This window comes from Esox lucius, chromosome 2 (assembly GCF_011004845.1).
Source record: "Esox lucius isolate fEsoLuc1 chromosome 2, fEsoLuc1.pri, whole genome shotgun sequence".
Classification (NCBI taxonomy): domain Eukaryota; kingdom Metazoa; phylum Chordata; class Actinopteri; order Esociformes; family Esocidae; genus Esox; species Esox lucius.
This window is the reverse complement of record NC_047570.1, coordinates 1,706,987-1,721,340: the sequence shown is the minus strand read 5'-3', so window position 1 is coordinate 1,721,340 and position 14,354 is coordinate 1,706,987. Positions and strand designations below refer to the sequence as shown.

At 38.7% G+C, this 14,354-nt stretch overlaps 1 protein-coding gene across 4 annotated transcripts in view; it reads right to left on the bottom strand.

The window, feature by feature from the left end:
- The window catches only part of rlbp1a (retinaldehyde binding protein 1a), a 40,488-nt gene extending 32,146 nt beyond the window's left edge, over nt 1–8,342 (bottom strand). For 3 of the 4 annotated variants that reach the window (XM_010866283.5, XM_010866285.5, XM_013131480.4), the window contains exons 1-5: nt 8,232–8,342; nt 7,175–7,217; nt 6,383–6,511; nt 4,874–5,078; nt 2,768–2,946 (exon numbers count right to left, since the gene is read on the bottom strand). In XM_010866283.5, coding sequence (XP_010864585.1) covers nt 2,768–2,946; nt 4,874–5,078; nt 6,383–6,511; nt 7,175–7,183 — 522 coding nt within the window. In that variant the 5' untranslated portion in view covers nt 7,184–7,217; nt 8,232–8,342. Of the gene's footprint in view, nt 1–2,767; nt 2,947–4,873; nt 5,079–6,382; nt 6,512–6,584; nt 6,699–7,174; nt 7,218–8,231 lie in introns of those variants that run through there. The other variant, XM_010866284.5, reaches the window with a different exon arrangement.
- Nucleotides 8,343–14,354: the final 6,012 nt, after the last annotated feature.

Here is a 14,354-nt window from a genome sequence, read left to right as displayed (position 1 = left end):
TACAATAGAGGTACTGGTCTGTTGGTTCAGATAAGGGTTACAGCTATAAAAATACCAGTTGGTGGATTTCCTCCAATGTGGATTAATAACACAAGTATTTCCCAGTACTACCAAACAATAATAATAAAAAAAAATTTCATTGTTTTGTTATAGATATGCAGTATGCACTGCAAAGTAAATTAAATGAATATGTTTTTGGAGATCAGGGGCTGTATTCACAAAACATCTTAAGGCTAAAAGTAGTTTCTAATTTGCTGATTTAGGAGTAACTCTTGGGCGTGTCAATCCTATCTTTAAATTAGGACTGACACCTTTAGATAAAAAAAAAAATTATAATGGTCTAAGAGTATTTCACAAATACAAAATGTTTTAGTGTTAAAACCAGGAGTAGTCAAGAGGACTCCTAAGTCACGAAGACTGCTGCCAGCAATCCGCCTCATAATCAGGTAGATGTTTTAGAAACATTTATTGTTATAGCTTTTAACAAGATATCGCCTTAATCGCAAGGGTATTATGATCATAGTAGAGCTAGGCAGGGATGCTGTCACTTTACCAACAAACATAAACAACCCAAAAACATTGGACATCAAGCTTGTGACAACTCTACACTATTTGGCCACAGGGAAAATGCAGCTATGCGGCGCAGACAAACTACGTATATCTCAGTCACCTGTCAGTAGAATATTACATCAAACAATAAATGCTCTCTCCAGACCCCATATCGTGACTAAATCATGAGTAAAACAAACATCATTACTCATGATGTTTGCCAACTACAATGAAACAAAGCCGACTTCATTGCCAAAGCTTGACCACCCGGTGTAGTTGGTGGTGGGACACATAATTGCACAAATGATTGCACCATCAAAAGATTAAAGAGCATTTCTTTACAATCTGTCAGATATACACTCACCTAAAGGATTATTAGGAACACCATACTTATACTGTGTTTGACCCCCTTTCGCCTTCAGAACTGCCTTAATTCTATGTGGCATTGATTCAACAAGATGCTGAAAGCATTCTTTAGAAATGTTGGCCCATATTGATAGGATAGCATCTTGCAGTTGATGGACATTTGTGGGATGCACATCCAGGGCACGAAGCTCCCGTTCCACCAAATCCCAAAGATGCTCTATTGGGTTGAGATCTGGTGACTGTGGGGGCCATTTCAGTACAGTGAACTCATTGTCATGTTCAAGAATCCAATTTGAAATGATTCAAGCTTTGTGACATGGTGCATTATCCTGCTGGAAGTAGCCATCAGAGGATGGGTACATGGTGTTCATAAAGGGATGGACATGCTCAGGTAGGCCGTGGCATTTAAACAATGCCAAATTGGCCCTAAGGGGCCTAAAGTGTGCCAAGAAAACATCCCCCACACCATTACACCACCACCACCAGCCTGTACAGTGGTAACAAGGCATGATGGATCCATGTTCTCATTCTGTTTACGCCAAATTCTGACTCTACCATCTGAATGTCTCAACAGAAATCGAGACTCATCAGACCAGGCAACATTCTTCCAGTCTTCAACTTCCCAATTTTGGTGAGCTCGTGCAAATTGTAGCCTCTTTTCCTATTTGTAGTGGAGATGAGTGGTACCCGGTGGGGTCTTCTGCTGTTGTATCCCATCCGCCTCAAGGTTGTGCGTGTTGTGGCTTCACAAATGCTTTGCTGCATACCTCGGTTGTAACGAGTGGTTATTTCAGTCAAAGTTACTCTTCTATCAGCTTGAATAAGTCGGCCCATTCTCCTCTGACCTCTAGTATCAACAAGGCATTTTCGCCCCCACAGGACTGCCGCATACTGGATGTTTTTCCCTTTTCACACCATTCTTTGTAAACCCTAGAAATGGTTGTGCGTGAAAATCCCAGTAACTGAGCAGATTGTGAAATACTCAGACCGGCCCGTCTGGCACCAACAACCATGCCACGCTCCAAATTGCTTAAATCACCTTTCTTTCCCATTCTGACATTCAGTTTGGAGTTCAGGAGATTGTCTTGACCAGGACCACACCCCTAAATGCATGTGATTGGTTGATTAGATAATTGCATTAATGAGAAATTGAACAGGTGTTCCTAATAATCCTTTAGGTGAGTGTATAAGTGACTGACAATTAGCTGAACATATCTTGACTAGTCAGTATATCATTCTTGGTTTCATGTTTAATCGTGACACACCTACATTTTAATATTAATATATTTCAATATGGAAACACAACACATTTTTCTACAGTATTGGTATGATGAATTCACTGACAGAGAACCCTCCCCTATCAGCCAATCACTGTCGACATAGTAAGTAAGCTTGTTCATGGAACATGACAACACCCATGGCAACGGGATGAACCCCGCCCTTTCTCTTCGCTTAAGACTTCTCCCCGTTCCTTAGTAAAAGTTGGTCTTAGCAGCTTTGTGAATAGGTTTCCTCTAGCTAGGAACCTTTAGTGCTGTTAGAAGTCCTCCTAGTAATATGATTAAATGTTTTGTGAATAAGGCCCCAGATGTTTAGCAATTTTGCATTTGTATATACCATTTATTTTTATGCACAACTGCAGTATTTAAATATATTTTTTTGTTATTTCCTTTTAGGTATCTATGTACATACATCATAAAACCCAAAATAAAAACACTAACAGATCCATGGCATCACAATCTTCAAACAATTTCATATGTTATCATGATACAAATTCAGAGTAATAGAATGGCAGTGACTTTAGACAGTTTTTAAACATTTCAAAAATTGAGAACCAATTGCTGTACTCTACCTCATCAAATGTAACCTCCTCCAGGTCCCAGTTCTCAATGTTGAAGAGGATCACCACACGGCCATACTTGTCCCTCTTGGGCAAGACTACAGGGTAGCCTGCCTCAATGGTACTGCGGACTGCCTCAGGGGTCAGGTTTTCAAACAGCTCAGGGTAGTCCCTCCTGAAACGCACGTAACCTGTACAGAAAATGTGACAGATATTGAATCAGTCAAGTACCTCTTTAAATGCACATAGTAGAATTTCTCTAATGCCACCAATATAGACCGTTCTCAGATTAGCTTGTGTTTTTATTTTAGCATCTTATTTGTTTACCATGGAGGTAAGCTGCCTGAGAACACATTCTCAATTACAGCAATAACGTTTATGGTTAACCGTTTTGCTCAGGGACAGAACGACATGTTTTTCCACATTGGGTATTTGTTCTGGCTGCCATTTGGTGTTTCAAAAAAATCATTTTCATACCTTTATTTCAACAAGGAAGGTGTGACCAAGGTGTCTTTTAAAGCTGGGCCTTGCGTATACATATTTACACATACAATTTAGTTACGATGATTAAGAAATTACACAAAACAGACAATGCAAAATGATCACTGAAGAAATACAGAAAAAGACAATGCATACTGGCCAGATGCTTGAATCTGCTAGGCTAGCTGCCTCCATTCTTGTTCTTGCCTATTTATTAAATTATTGTAATCTCGAACCTAACACTGGCTTAACAAGGAATGACATGAAGTTGGTATAAAAGAACAAACTAACTGGCAATCTGTGTAATGAAAATCCCAGCAATGTGGAGTATTAAACAAAGCCATGCAAATTCAGATTAAGTCCCTTTTTGAAGTACTCAAACTGCATCAAATAACTTGGTCATTACAATATACATGGCCAACACCCCTTCACCCCACATAGCACTAGTTTTTACAACAGCTTGCAATTGTTATAATTTGCTTTCACATTGTGAGCAAAAACAATTACACCCATGTCTCCTTGCCTCTCCTCTCCTGCCTTGTCCCTTTTTACTGCAGATCCAATTAACCACAAAGTGTTTGTGTCTGTGTCTTGCCAAACCTTTTATTCTGGACCACCAATTAAGCCTACATGTGAACAAGTGGATGTTCACATTCCTGTCTCACATTGAAGCGTGCAATTCTACCCACACTAACCGGGAAATGTTTCCAACATAGTAAAATAATGCAAATTACAACTAACAAATGTTGCCTCCTAAAGCCAAGCCCAGGTCTATGGTTCTTCCAATATTCTGTAGAAATTGTGTTTGATTTAGCAATTATGAGATTCAGCATAGTAGTATGTAATGATATTATCCAATTTATCAAGAAAATGCACACTATAGGGAACAAGTTTGAAATAATGTAGCTTCACATATTTCAGTACGTCTGCAATCAGTAACATTACAGCACATATGTCCATGCTTTTTTTGTCATGGATACTGTATATTTTTTGTGTGTTTCTGTGGAAAGAGGAGAGATGAAAGTACATAATTCCTCAGTCTCTGTTCCTGATAACAGCCAAACACTACAGACAGGCTAAACTCTGCCCTAGTTGAGTACAATGAGTTCCTTCATCCTGGGGACTTTGAAAACAGCTAAAAGACCAATTAATTAACAGTAATCTCTTTGTCTAAACGAAGAGCAGGATTCATAGATCCAAAGCTAAGAGTATAATAGACATTGGCCCCTCAATTACTCAATCAATTTCACAATATTTATGGTAGGGAAAATATCACTGACCATAGGCATGCAGTGTGGCCTAAGAATATAGAGTATAGAAACAAAAATAAAGTGAAAATGCTTAAAATTATAAATATTATTATAAATCTTCGAAATCTTTGACCACAGATTTATTACATGGATGAATGGGTTGGTAGGTGATTTAGTAGAGGGTTCGTTGGTGGGATGAATGGGTTCAACTACTCTGATCCATCCAGCTACTGAGATAAAAGGAGCCACATATATATAGTATATATAGTCAGAGTAAACATAAACATTAATAAACATAAACAGATTATACACACATCATCTAGGGTTGCAAAATTCTGATCATAGGAAGTTTAGTAACCTTAGTCTGACTATAGCCTCTCCCACTCACCCTTTAGGAGTTCGTGGGCTCTGGTCACATCAAACTTGCGTGCTCTGATGAAGCGCAGCAGCAAGGAGTCGGGTTTGTCCCCAAAATGCTCCTGCACCATCTTGGCAAGGTCATCCCCCTCTCCAGCCTTTTCTTTCATCATGACCCTCAGCCCCTTCAAAGATGACACTCTGCTTTCCTCTGTCTCGTTTAGTTCATCCTTTGCCTGTCAGAGACACAAGTAAAACTTATTTGGAAGGAATATGCGTGAGTCAAGCTGCATAACTAAGTTGGTTGAGAATGGGTTTGTTTCCCATTGGTGACCGAGTACATAAAAGCATGAGAAATGCATGCACTACATTTCTCATGATGTAATTCATTTGTCAAGAACAAATATTACATTTTCTTATTGAGATCAAAATCATTATTGGCATTCAACAATACTATCTATAATCTATCAACAAATCAAACTTTATTCATGTAGCACATTTCTTACATTTCTTACAAAATGCATTTCAAGTATAAAAACTATAAAAAAAACTGTTAATATATGATGAAAAAAATAAGAGGTTAAAACAAATGGGATAAATTACTACATGAAATTCATATTCAGACAAGTTGAATAGAAAGCTAGGCTAAAAAGGTGTCTTAAGATCTTTAAAAAAAAATCAATAGTATCTGTGTCCATCAGATAATCTGACAAGCTGTTCCAAAGGACAGGTACATAGTGGCTGAAAGAGGTTTCCCCAAAATTTTGGTTCTGACCCTTAGGACAACCAAAAGACCTGTACCAGATGATCTGAGGAACTGACTGGGCACATAATAAAAAACCAGACAATTAGTCATGTGCAAGGCCATGTAGTGCTTTAAAAATCAATAGGGCAATTTTTTTGTATCAATTCTATAATGCAAAGGCAGTCAAAACAGGGTCTTTAAGATAGGTGATACGTGTTCTCTTTGGTATTGGTAAGGACATGTGCAGCTGCGTTTTGAATTAATTGCAGTTTGCCAATAGATCTTTGGGCAAGGCCAGACAGTAGAGAATTGCTAATAGTCCAGTTTGTTGGTAATAAAAACATGAATCAGTCTCTCAGTGTTGGCCTGGCAGAGAAACGGGCTGTTCCTTAAATGGGAAAGGGCTGTTTTCATCGCTTGTTTGATACGGGCCTCAAAGTTCAGGTCATAATCTAAAATCACAACAAGATTTTGTGATTGATGTGTTGAGTGTCGTTTAAGATAAATTAAATGAGCAGTCAGTTTTGTCCTTGGTGCCTTACTGAGAAAATTTGGCACCACTCATCACAGTCATGAGTAAGGATGTTGTGATTGCACGTAAAAACATGCAAATGTGCCTTTATAGTATGTGTAGTATGTTTTTTTTTTTTTGCTGGATCCTACATTTAAATATAACGTGTTATCAAAAAGTTTACAGAGAATATGCATGATCACATGTTAGGTGTATTTTAATTTAGTAACTGAACTGTCTGTATAACATGTTATCAGTGTGTCAAAATTGTTGTAGACAGTTACCTTTTGTATTGTGTGTGGAGGCAGTTTAGTACAGGGTCCAAACACAGGTCCGTGGTCCTTCACTGTCAGATGCTCCAGCTTTGACCTCATGGCCTGCTCTTCTTCAGACACCATACGAAATGTTCCAGTCTAGAGAGACAAACTTAGTCAGGGTTTCACTCACAGAAAAAACACATGTTTGTATTTCTTTCTTTTACATTACCATCCTTAGTTTGTTGATTCCTTAGGTATTGTTCAATTCTTAGATATTGCATTTGGCCCAGAGTTTGACAACATTACTCAGCAAGCGGTATTGGATTCATTTTCTTTTCAGGATTTCAAAAATGAATTCCACACACACACACACTAATACCCCAGTGCTTCATCCCAGGGGCTGACCCAAAATGATGCCAAGCAGTCAGTGGAGCAGTTAATCTGCCTCACATGATTATAGAGAAGACTGCTAAAGCCACTTCTACAACACACAGATTTAGGAGTCCATCCCAGATCCTGCATCTGTTATACAACCAAATTAGCCAGGAACACATACATTGTGACATTCAAACAACACCTGAAAGCAATAGCCTTTTAGCATGGATAGTATTTAAGATAATTAAGTATATCAATTAACATTGTATTCTTATTTACAAAGAGAACCTGCAGACTACTTAATAGAAGTAGACTGTCTGCTGTAAATGATGTGCATTGTCATAGTACTGACAAATACCAGAAGTAGAGTGTCACTCCAGCTACTTAAGAAAGCTCCCTAGTCAGTGGCTAGTGATCTTTTGACTAGTTGCTAAGTGAACTTACAGCAGCCATTGTCGAAGGGAATAGTAGTGCAGATTCACTGACACTGTGAAGAGAAAATATTTGGAACAAAGTATACAATGGATTACTTTAGAATATTCCCAATAAACACATTTAATTTGTTTTATGTTCAATACAAAAATGGAAACAGTATTTTAGGAGTGGGTGTTGTGGACACAGATGGAAAATCTCTATTGACCTATCATTTTCATTCCAAGGTTTTGCATAATCCGTGTCTGAAACCAGTTCTAAGACACTAAGATAAATTGTGGTGATTTAATCTAATAAATTACAGAGGAAGCTGATCCTAAATAAGCAGTTCTACTCTAACAAGCTTTATGAATGTAAATACATAAGTCATGAAGGGTCTCTTACACATTTAAACAACAGTAAAATTAAGTGAGGAAAGATCATGGGATAAACTAATCCTATTTCATGGATCTTTTCTTTACTGCAGGGCTACAATGATATTGGGCACTGGGAACTCCATCCTTATCCTGATATCAAAGCTCAGATTTTCAATCAATGTTTGACATTACATTACATTTTAAGTGGTAAAGAATAATTCCTGTAACATTCACACAACTAAGACACAGAAAAACCAACACAGACAATATAACACCAAAACGTTTGATAACACACAGTAATTGTTACTCTGATCCATCAATGTGTTTTTGCTTTAGCTCCTCTTTGTTTAAACAAGAATTAAAGCAGAGCATGTCCCAGAGCAATTCCATGTATTTATTATAGCTAACAGTTTAGAGATCCTTTATCAGAAGAGAACCTCTAGCCTTCATTTACACAGTCAATATCTTTAAAACACTTTAATTGTAACATAATTATACACAGTTAACCAGAATACTACAACCAAAAACATGAGACCATAAGGAAGAAAACCAAAGCAACCTCTATTAGTGTGATGATTTACCAGTAAAAACAAAATGGTAATTTAATTCAAACACCTAATCCACAAGCTATCTGTATAACATAACCTAAGCATGTTCCAGCAACATAAACTGATATAGAATTATTTGCTGAGCAGAGAGACCACTGGCCTTACCTTAGTATAGGGGATCAGGGAGCTTCACGGGCAGAATGAACTGAGTAAAAGAACAAATGAGAGAGACCGGTGAAGAATTGAAGGACAGGATTGAGTGAGGACAGGATGGGATGACAGCAGGGGAGGAGTGATTTGTAGTGTCATTCTGAGAAGTATTATCCAATCATACTTACCGTGAGTAATCTAAATAACGCTAGTGACAGATACAGGTTACTTAATTTGGTTTTGTTAACTCAAGAAACTACACACATACCCACTCGCATTGTAAACTACATTCAGCAGTGTGACAAAAGAGACAACATTCTTAATATCCAGCAACTTAACTGGATTTTTAAATAGACATAATTTCAGTTAGCAAGGTGAGTGTAGTGAAAATGGGACAATGAGTAAAATGGGACGTATATATGCTTTTTAATGGAAATCTTTGCATGTGTTCCATTTTCACGCTACAAAAGAAATCCCATTTACACAGTACTCACCCTAGTTTTAAAAACCACTCCCCACAAATCAGAATCAGAAACAGTTTTATTGCCAAGTTTCACAACCAACAAGGAATTTGTTCTGGCTGTTGGTGCAACAATTTATACAGAAGGAATAAGGGAAATTAAAACAAATAAGAACAGTGGACTGAGCATACACAGAGTAGACTGTGCATTAATAAATTATAAAAAAAATAACTATATAATAATAACTATAACAATTATATTTAAGATTTCCTCCAGTTGAGGGTTCTGTATGTATGTGGGGAGGGGAAATAGATTTGTTCAGTTGAGGGTTGTGTATGTATGTGGGGAGGGGAAATAGATTTGAGGTTGTGTGGTTTTTTGGGGGGAGTGGGCTATATAGTCAATTTGGTTCTGGTGGCATGTTCATGAGGCCTACTGCTGTAGGAAAGAAACTGTTCTTGTAGCGAGAGGTTTTGGTCCTGATAGACCTCAGCCTTCTGTCAGAGGGGAGAGCACTGAATCGTCCATTTCCAGGGTGGAGGGATCAGCCCCAATCATTGCCGCTCGCCTTTGCGTCCTGAAGGTGTGTAGGTCATCCTCTGCAGAGAGGTCAGGATGGCAGTGTAGAAATGCACCATCATAGTTGTTGGCAGGGTACACTTTTTCAGCTGCCGCAGGAAGTCTCTGCAGGAAGTGTCTGCTGTGCTTTCTTTGTAAGAGAGGTGATGTTCAGCTTCCACTTGATGTCCTGGTGATGGTAAAGCCCAGAAAAGGACTTCACAAAGTTGACTGGGGAGCTACCCACAGCGTTTTGGGGAAGGTCTGCTGGGCTTCTCCTGAAGTCCACTATCATCTCCACTGTCTTTAGGGAGTTGAGCTCCAAGTTGTTCTGACTGCACCAGGATCAATCTCACACCTGTGGGCTGACTCGTCCCCATCAGAAATAAGTCTGATGAGGGTGGTGTAATCGGCAAACTTCAGAAGCTTGACAGAGCCAGGACCTTGACAGAGTGAATGGAGCTGCAGCTGTTGGTGTACAGTGAAAAGAGTGAGGGGACAAGACACAGCCTTGAGGAGAACCAGTGCTGATGGTCAGGGGGTCAGACAGGTGCTTTCGCAGCCTCACGTGCTGCCTCCTGTTGGACAGGAAGCCTGTGATCCACTCGCATCTGGACTCTGGAACTCCCAGTTGGGATAGCTTGCCTTGGAGCAAAGCAAGAATTATGCTGTTGAATGCGGAACTTTAGTCTGTTGGCTCTGTAGGCAAACAGCAGTGGGTCTAGTAGAGCGTCGGTGATGGTCTTGAGGTGGGACAGCGCTCAAATGACATAACCACAGAGGTCAGGGCAATGGGTCTGTAGTCGTTAAGTCCTTGGATCATTGGCTTCTTGGGGACTGGGATGATGATGGAGGACTTGAAACAGACCGGGATGAAGCATGTCTCCAGTGAGGTGTTGCAGATGTCAGTAAACGCAGCTGTCCTCACAGAAGCTGATGTATGATGTCAAAGCATCAGTGTATCAGACCTAGAAATGTCCCAATCAGTGCATTCCAGACAAGCACGGAGATCATCTGTTGCTTTACTGCTCCACTTCTTTGACCTTCGCACAACTGGCTTAGAACATTTTTGTTTTTGTAATGTAATTGCACCTTCAAGAGAACAATGTTTTTGTATGTTATCTGAATTTGAATATTTTGTATATAACTTCAACCACAAGTACTCACCACCATTAGAGTAGTCGACTCTCTCACACACTTAAATAGTACTCCTACCTAAGTGTGTCCAAGAAAGGGAATGCTTTTTATGGGCTTCTTTTGACGGTCTGAGTTGCTTGTTTTTCCTGCGACATCTGGCAACACTGTGGTGCTTAGGCATCAACATGGCTGCACTGAATGACTCGGTGAGGAAAATGCATACTCCTGCAGATGAAACTGAAACTGCTGAAGATATTACAATCTGGATGTCCATTATTCGACATTCTGGTTGGATCGATTCAACATTCAGGGCTAGGAACATTGCAATCAGAGCTCTCCATGTGTGAAAGATTGTAGTATCTCCAGTATTCTCCAGTTTCAATTTCATCTGCAGTAGATAGCATTTTCCTCACCAAGTAACCCAGTGCAGCCTGGTGCAGCCATGTTAATGCCTAAGCGCATAGAAAGTCGATGCAGCAATCAAAAAACATTATACAGTAGAGCCCGCCCTTACAACTTTGATGGGTGAAAGTGAAAGATTCAATGATGGATTCAAAAATGACAGATTTCACAATGACTGCAACCATGAAAAAAAATTAAAATAATTCTGAAATAAATTAAAATGTAGAAATTCACCATTAAATTTGTTTTCTATTAATTATTTTATTTATAATTTAAATGATATACAGCTCTGTAAAAAAATTAAGAAACCACTGCACCTTTTACTTTCCTTTCCAAAAAAGTTGAAAACTAAGGTTTTGAGTGAGGAACAAAAGGGTTAAAATTAAGCGACGACTGTAAATTGAACGCTTCTGTTCCTCACTCAAAACTTTCCTTTTCAACTTTTGTGGAAAGGAAAGAAAAAGGTGCAGTGGTCTCTTAATCTTTTCCAGAGCTGTATTTTCCTTTTTATTTGCCTAGTCATTCTATTCGATCTACCATGCACAGCCAACTGTCACGGTTGATTGGAAGCAGGAGATGTTTAACCAACCTCACTCTACTCCACATCACTTAATTCCTTTTTCTTTTAGTATCAAATGAAACTAAGGTGTGCACCAACTGTGAACTGATGCATAATGAATAACACAAACAATAAACCACAAACTGAGGAAAATAAGGGCAACTTAAATAGGGTCCCCAAACAGAGGTGTAGAGGTATGCCTCCAATTGGCGATAATCAAAAAGGGAGCACAGAGATTCCACGAAGCACCTCTGTGGTCAGGCCCTGACTGTAGAATACAATCCATTCAATCTTTCATGCGGACAGCTGACCTATTCTCAGTGTTCCAAATGCAAAAACGATGTCTCGATCTAATGCGTGCTATCTGGGGATTAGCTAATATGAATGCTTCTAAAGGGATCAATTATGTATTGTTCATAAATTGTTTACACATTTTTATTCCTTTCCCTAGCAGCAATAAAATCATTTCAAATGTCCCGTTCATCCTGGATAACAGAGTGTGCATCCAATCTGTGACGATATTCTTGTACCTACCATTTCTGTTTTGACTAAATGTTGTTGATTCTTATTAGGGGGTATGCATTCATATTTGGGGAAGGGGTATTGTATTGAATTGGGAGTGTGTCATCATGTTTGACCTGCAAATGTAACAAAATCCCACATACATAATAAACCACAGACGTAATAAATATCTGTATCTTTAAATGTAATAATCCCACTAACGTAATACATTTCCCACAAACATGATAGCATTTGACTACCACAAATGTAATACGTCATAATTATTACCTTAGCAGGGATTTGTTATGTTTCCGGAAGGTGAAAATCATCAGCTTTCAAAATTGTAATAACTTCCCACAAATGTAATAAATCACTAATATATAATATAATATAATCAAAAGTGGATGCAAGCCTTTCTGATCATTCTTTTGGCATTTCAGGTAGAAGCTACCCTGACACTTCCAGAAGAAATGATGCCAGTGATTATTAGACCCACCCAGGATTTGGACATTCAATGATTGGCATATTCAATAGATGGTCTCCACTATTCAAAGTATTAACTGGAAGACACCTTTCATGGATCTGTATCAGATATCTGTTGTCTAAACATCTTGATATAAACAAAAATCATGAAAAAAATAATTGTACGGTGGCCCGGGAGTGCATAACAAAACAACTAAGACAAGTACACACCCCACAGTACCGCAAAACATTACTAATATAAGTATACTCCCCACAATTTTGCAAAACATTACCACAAAAACAATGACACACTGCCAACAGAAATACTCTTTCCAGTTACACAGAACATAACCACTGATGTGTTAGACCCGCTAATGTAACAACAACCCAGAAATGTAAAAACTAGAAACATAATACAAATCTGCAGGTTTTAATGTAATAATCCTACTAAGGTAAGAAGTTTCCCATAAACTGTTATAGCAGTTGCCTACCGAAAATGTAATACTTCATATCTATAAAACCGTTTCCAAAAAGGTTGGGTCGCTGTGTAAAATGCAATTAAAAACAGAATGCAATGATGTGCAAATATGAAAATAGTACAAAGACCACATATAAAATGTTAAAACTGAGAAATTGTATTGTTGAAATGCAGGCCAATTTTTGATTTTTTTGCCAGCAACACATTTAAAAAATGTTGGGACAGGCATGTTTACCACTGTGTTGCATCAACTCTATTGAAAACATTTGGTGCATTATGAAATGAAAAGTATGTGTGTGTATTAAATTAACCCCCATTTTTTTTTACCCATATGTATTTTTTTCGTTTAAATAAATAGACTTGAATGTTATTTTTCTAAATACTTTAAATGATATACCATGACATGTAAAAAAGTATAAAGTTTTAAGTTTTTTGTATAGCATGCACTCCTTCACATTTGTTTCTTGTTTACATTCCTCAATCAAAGCGAAACCCAGTTAGCATTTTGCTGCTTTTCTCCTGATCTCAATTTGAATCAGCTCATTTGCATCTCAGGTGGCTTTCCACCAGCGGCCCGACTACTTTACGCTGGTGGCTAGCTGGCAAAGAGAGGGCGTGCGCTATGTTCTGCTGTTATCTGCTTGTGTTGCCATTTTCTTCCAGCAGAGATGCGATTGTACCCCTTTTATTCTTGTACTGATTATTTGTATTAACTTTCTTTTAATATTGTTAAATCCTAGTGTACAGAATTTTGGTCAACATTGGTAGTTTATGAATAAAATAAAGTAGTTTATAAATAAAGTAGTTTAGAAATTAAATAGACCCAATTGCACAATAGGCTTGTGCAACTGGGCTGTACTCTGCTGGCAGTACTCAGGCCTCATTCAGTGTGGTTGGGGTTGGTGGGTGTCCCTTTGGTTGATTCTTTTCAATGTGGGTGGATTGATTTCCTGCCTGTTGGGCCCTGTCTGGGGTCTCCCCCGGATAGGGCCACAGTGTCACTGGACCCCATTGTCTATATTATTGTGCTGGGCGAGTAGAGTCAGTTCTCCTTCTCCACAATAAATCCCTGTAGATCTAAGGAATGCATTTTCAAAATGTTCCCTGTCTCTTGCCATTTTAAACGTAGGAGGACATGAGGCCTTGGCCCACACCTGAGGAGTACCAGGCTTGAAAGATCCATTGCTATCCCTGTCCAAAGTCCTTCTGGTTTTGTTGCAGATCAAGATGATACCTGATGATTTCAGCTGCCACTGTGTTGACACCTCCCCCCTTCACCATGTTGTCCCTGTTCTGGACCATCTGGTCATGCTTCCGACCTGGACTAAATTTAAATAGACTCTGGACTCAGCCCACATGCATTTATTAATTATTACAATTTGTACTCTTAATATGTTCACCTGGCACAGCCAGAAGAGGACTGGTCACCCCTCTGAGCCTGAGTCCTCTCTAGGTTTCTTCCTAAATTTCAGCCTTCTTGGGCAGCTTTTCCTAGCCACTGAAATTCAACACTAATGTTGTTTGCTCCTTGGGGTTTAAGGCTGGGTGTTTTGTAAAAGCACTTTGTGACAGCTGCTGAT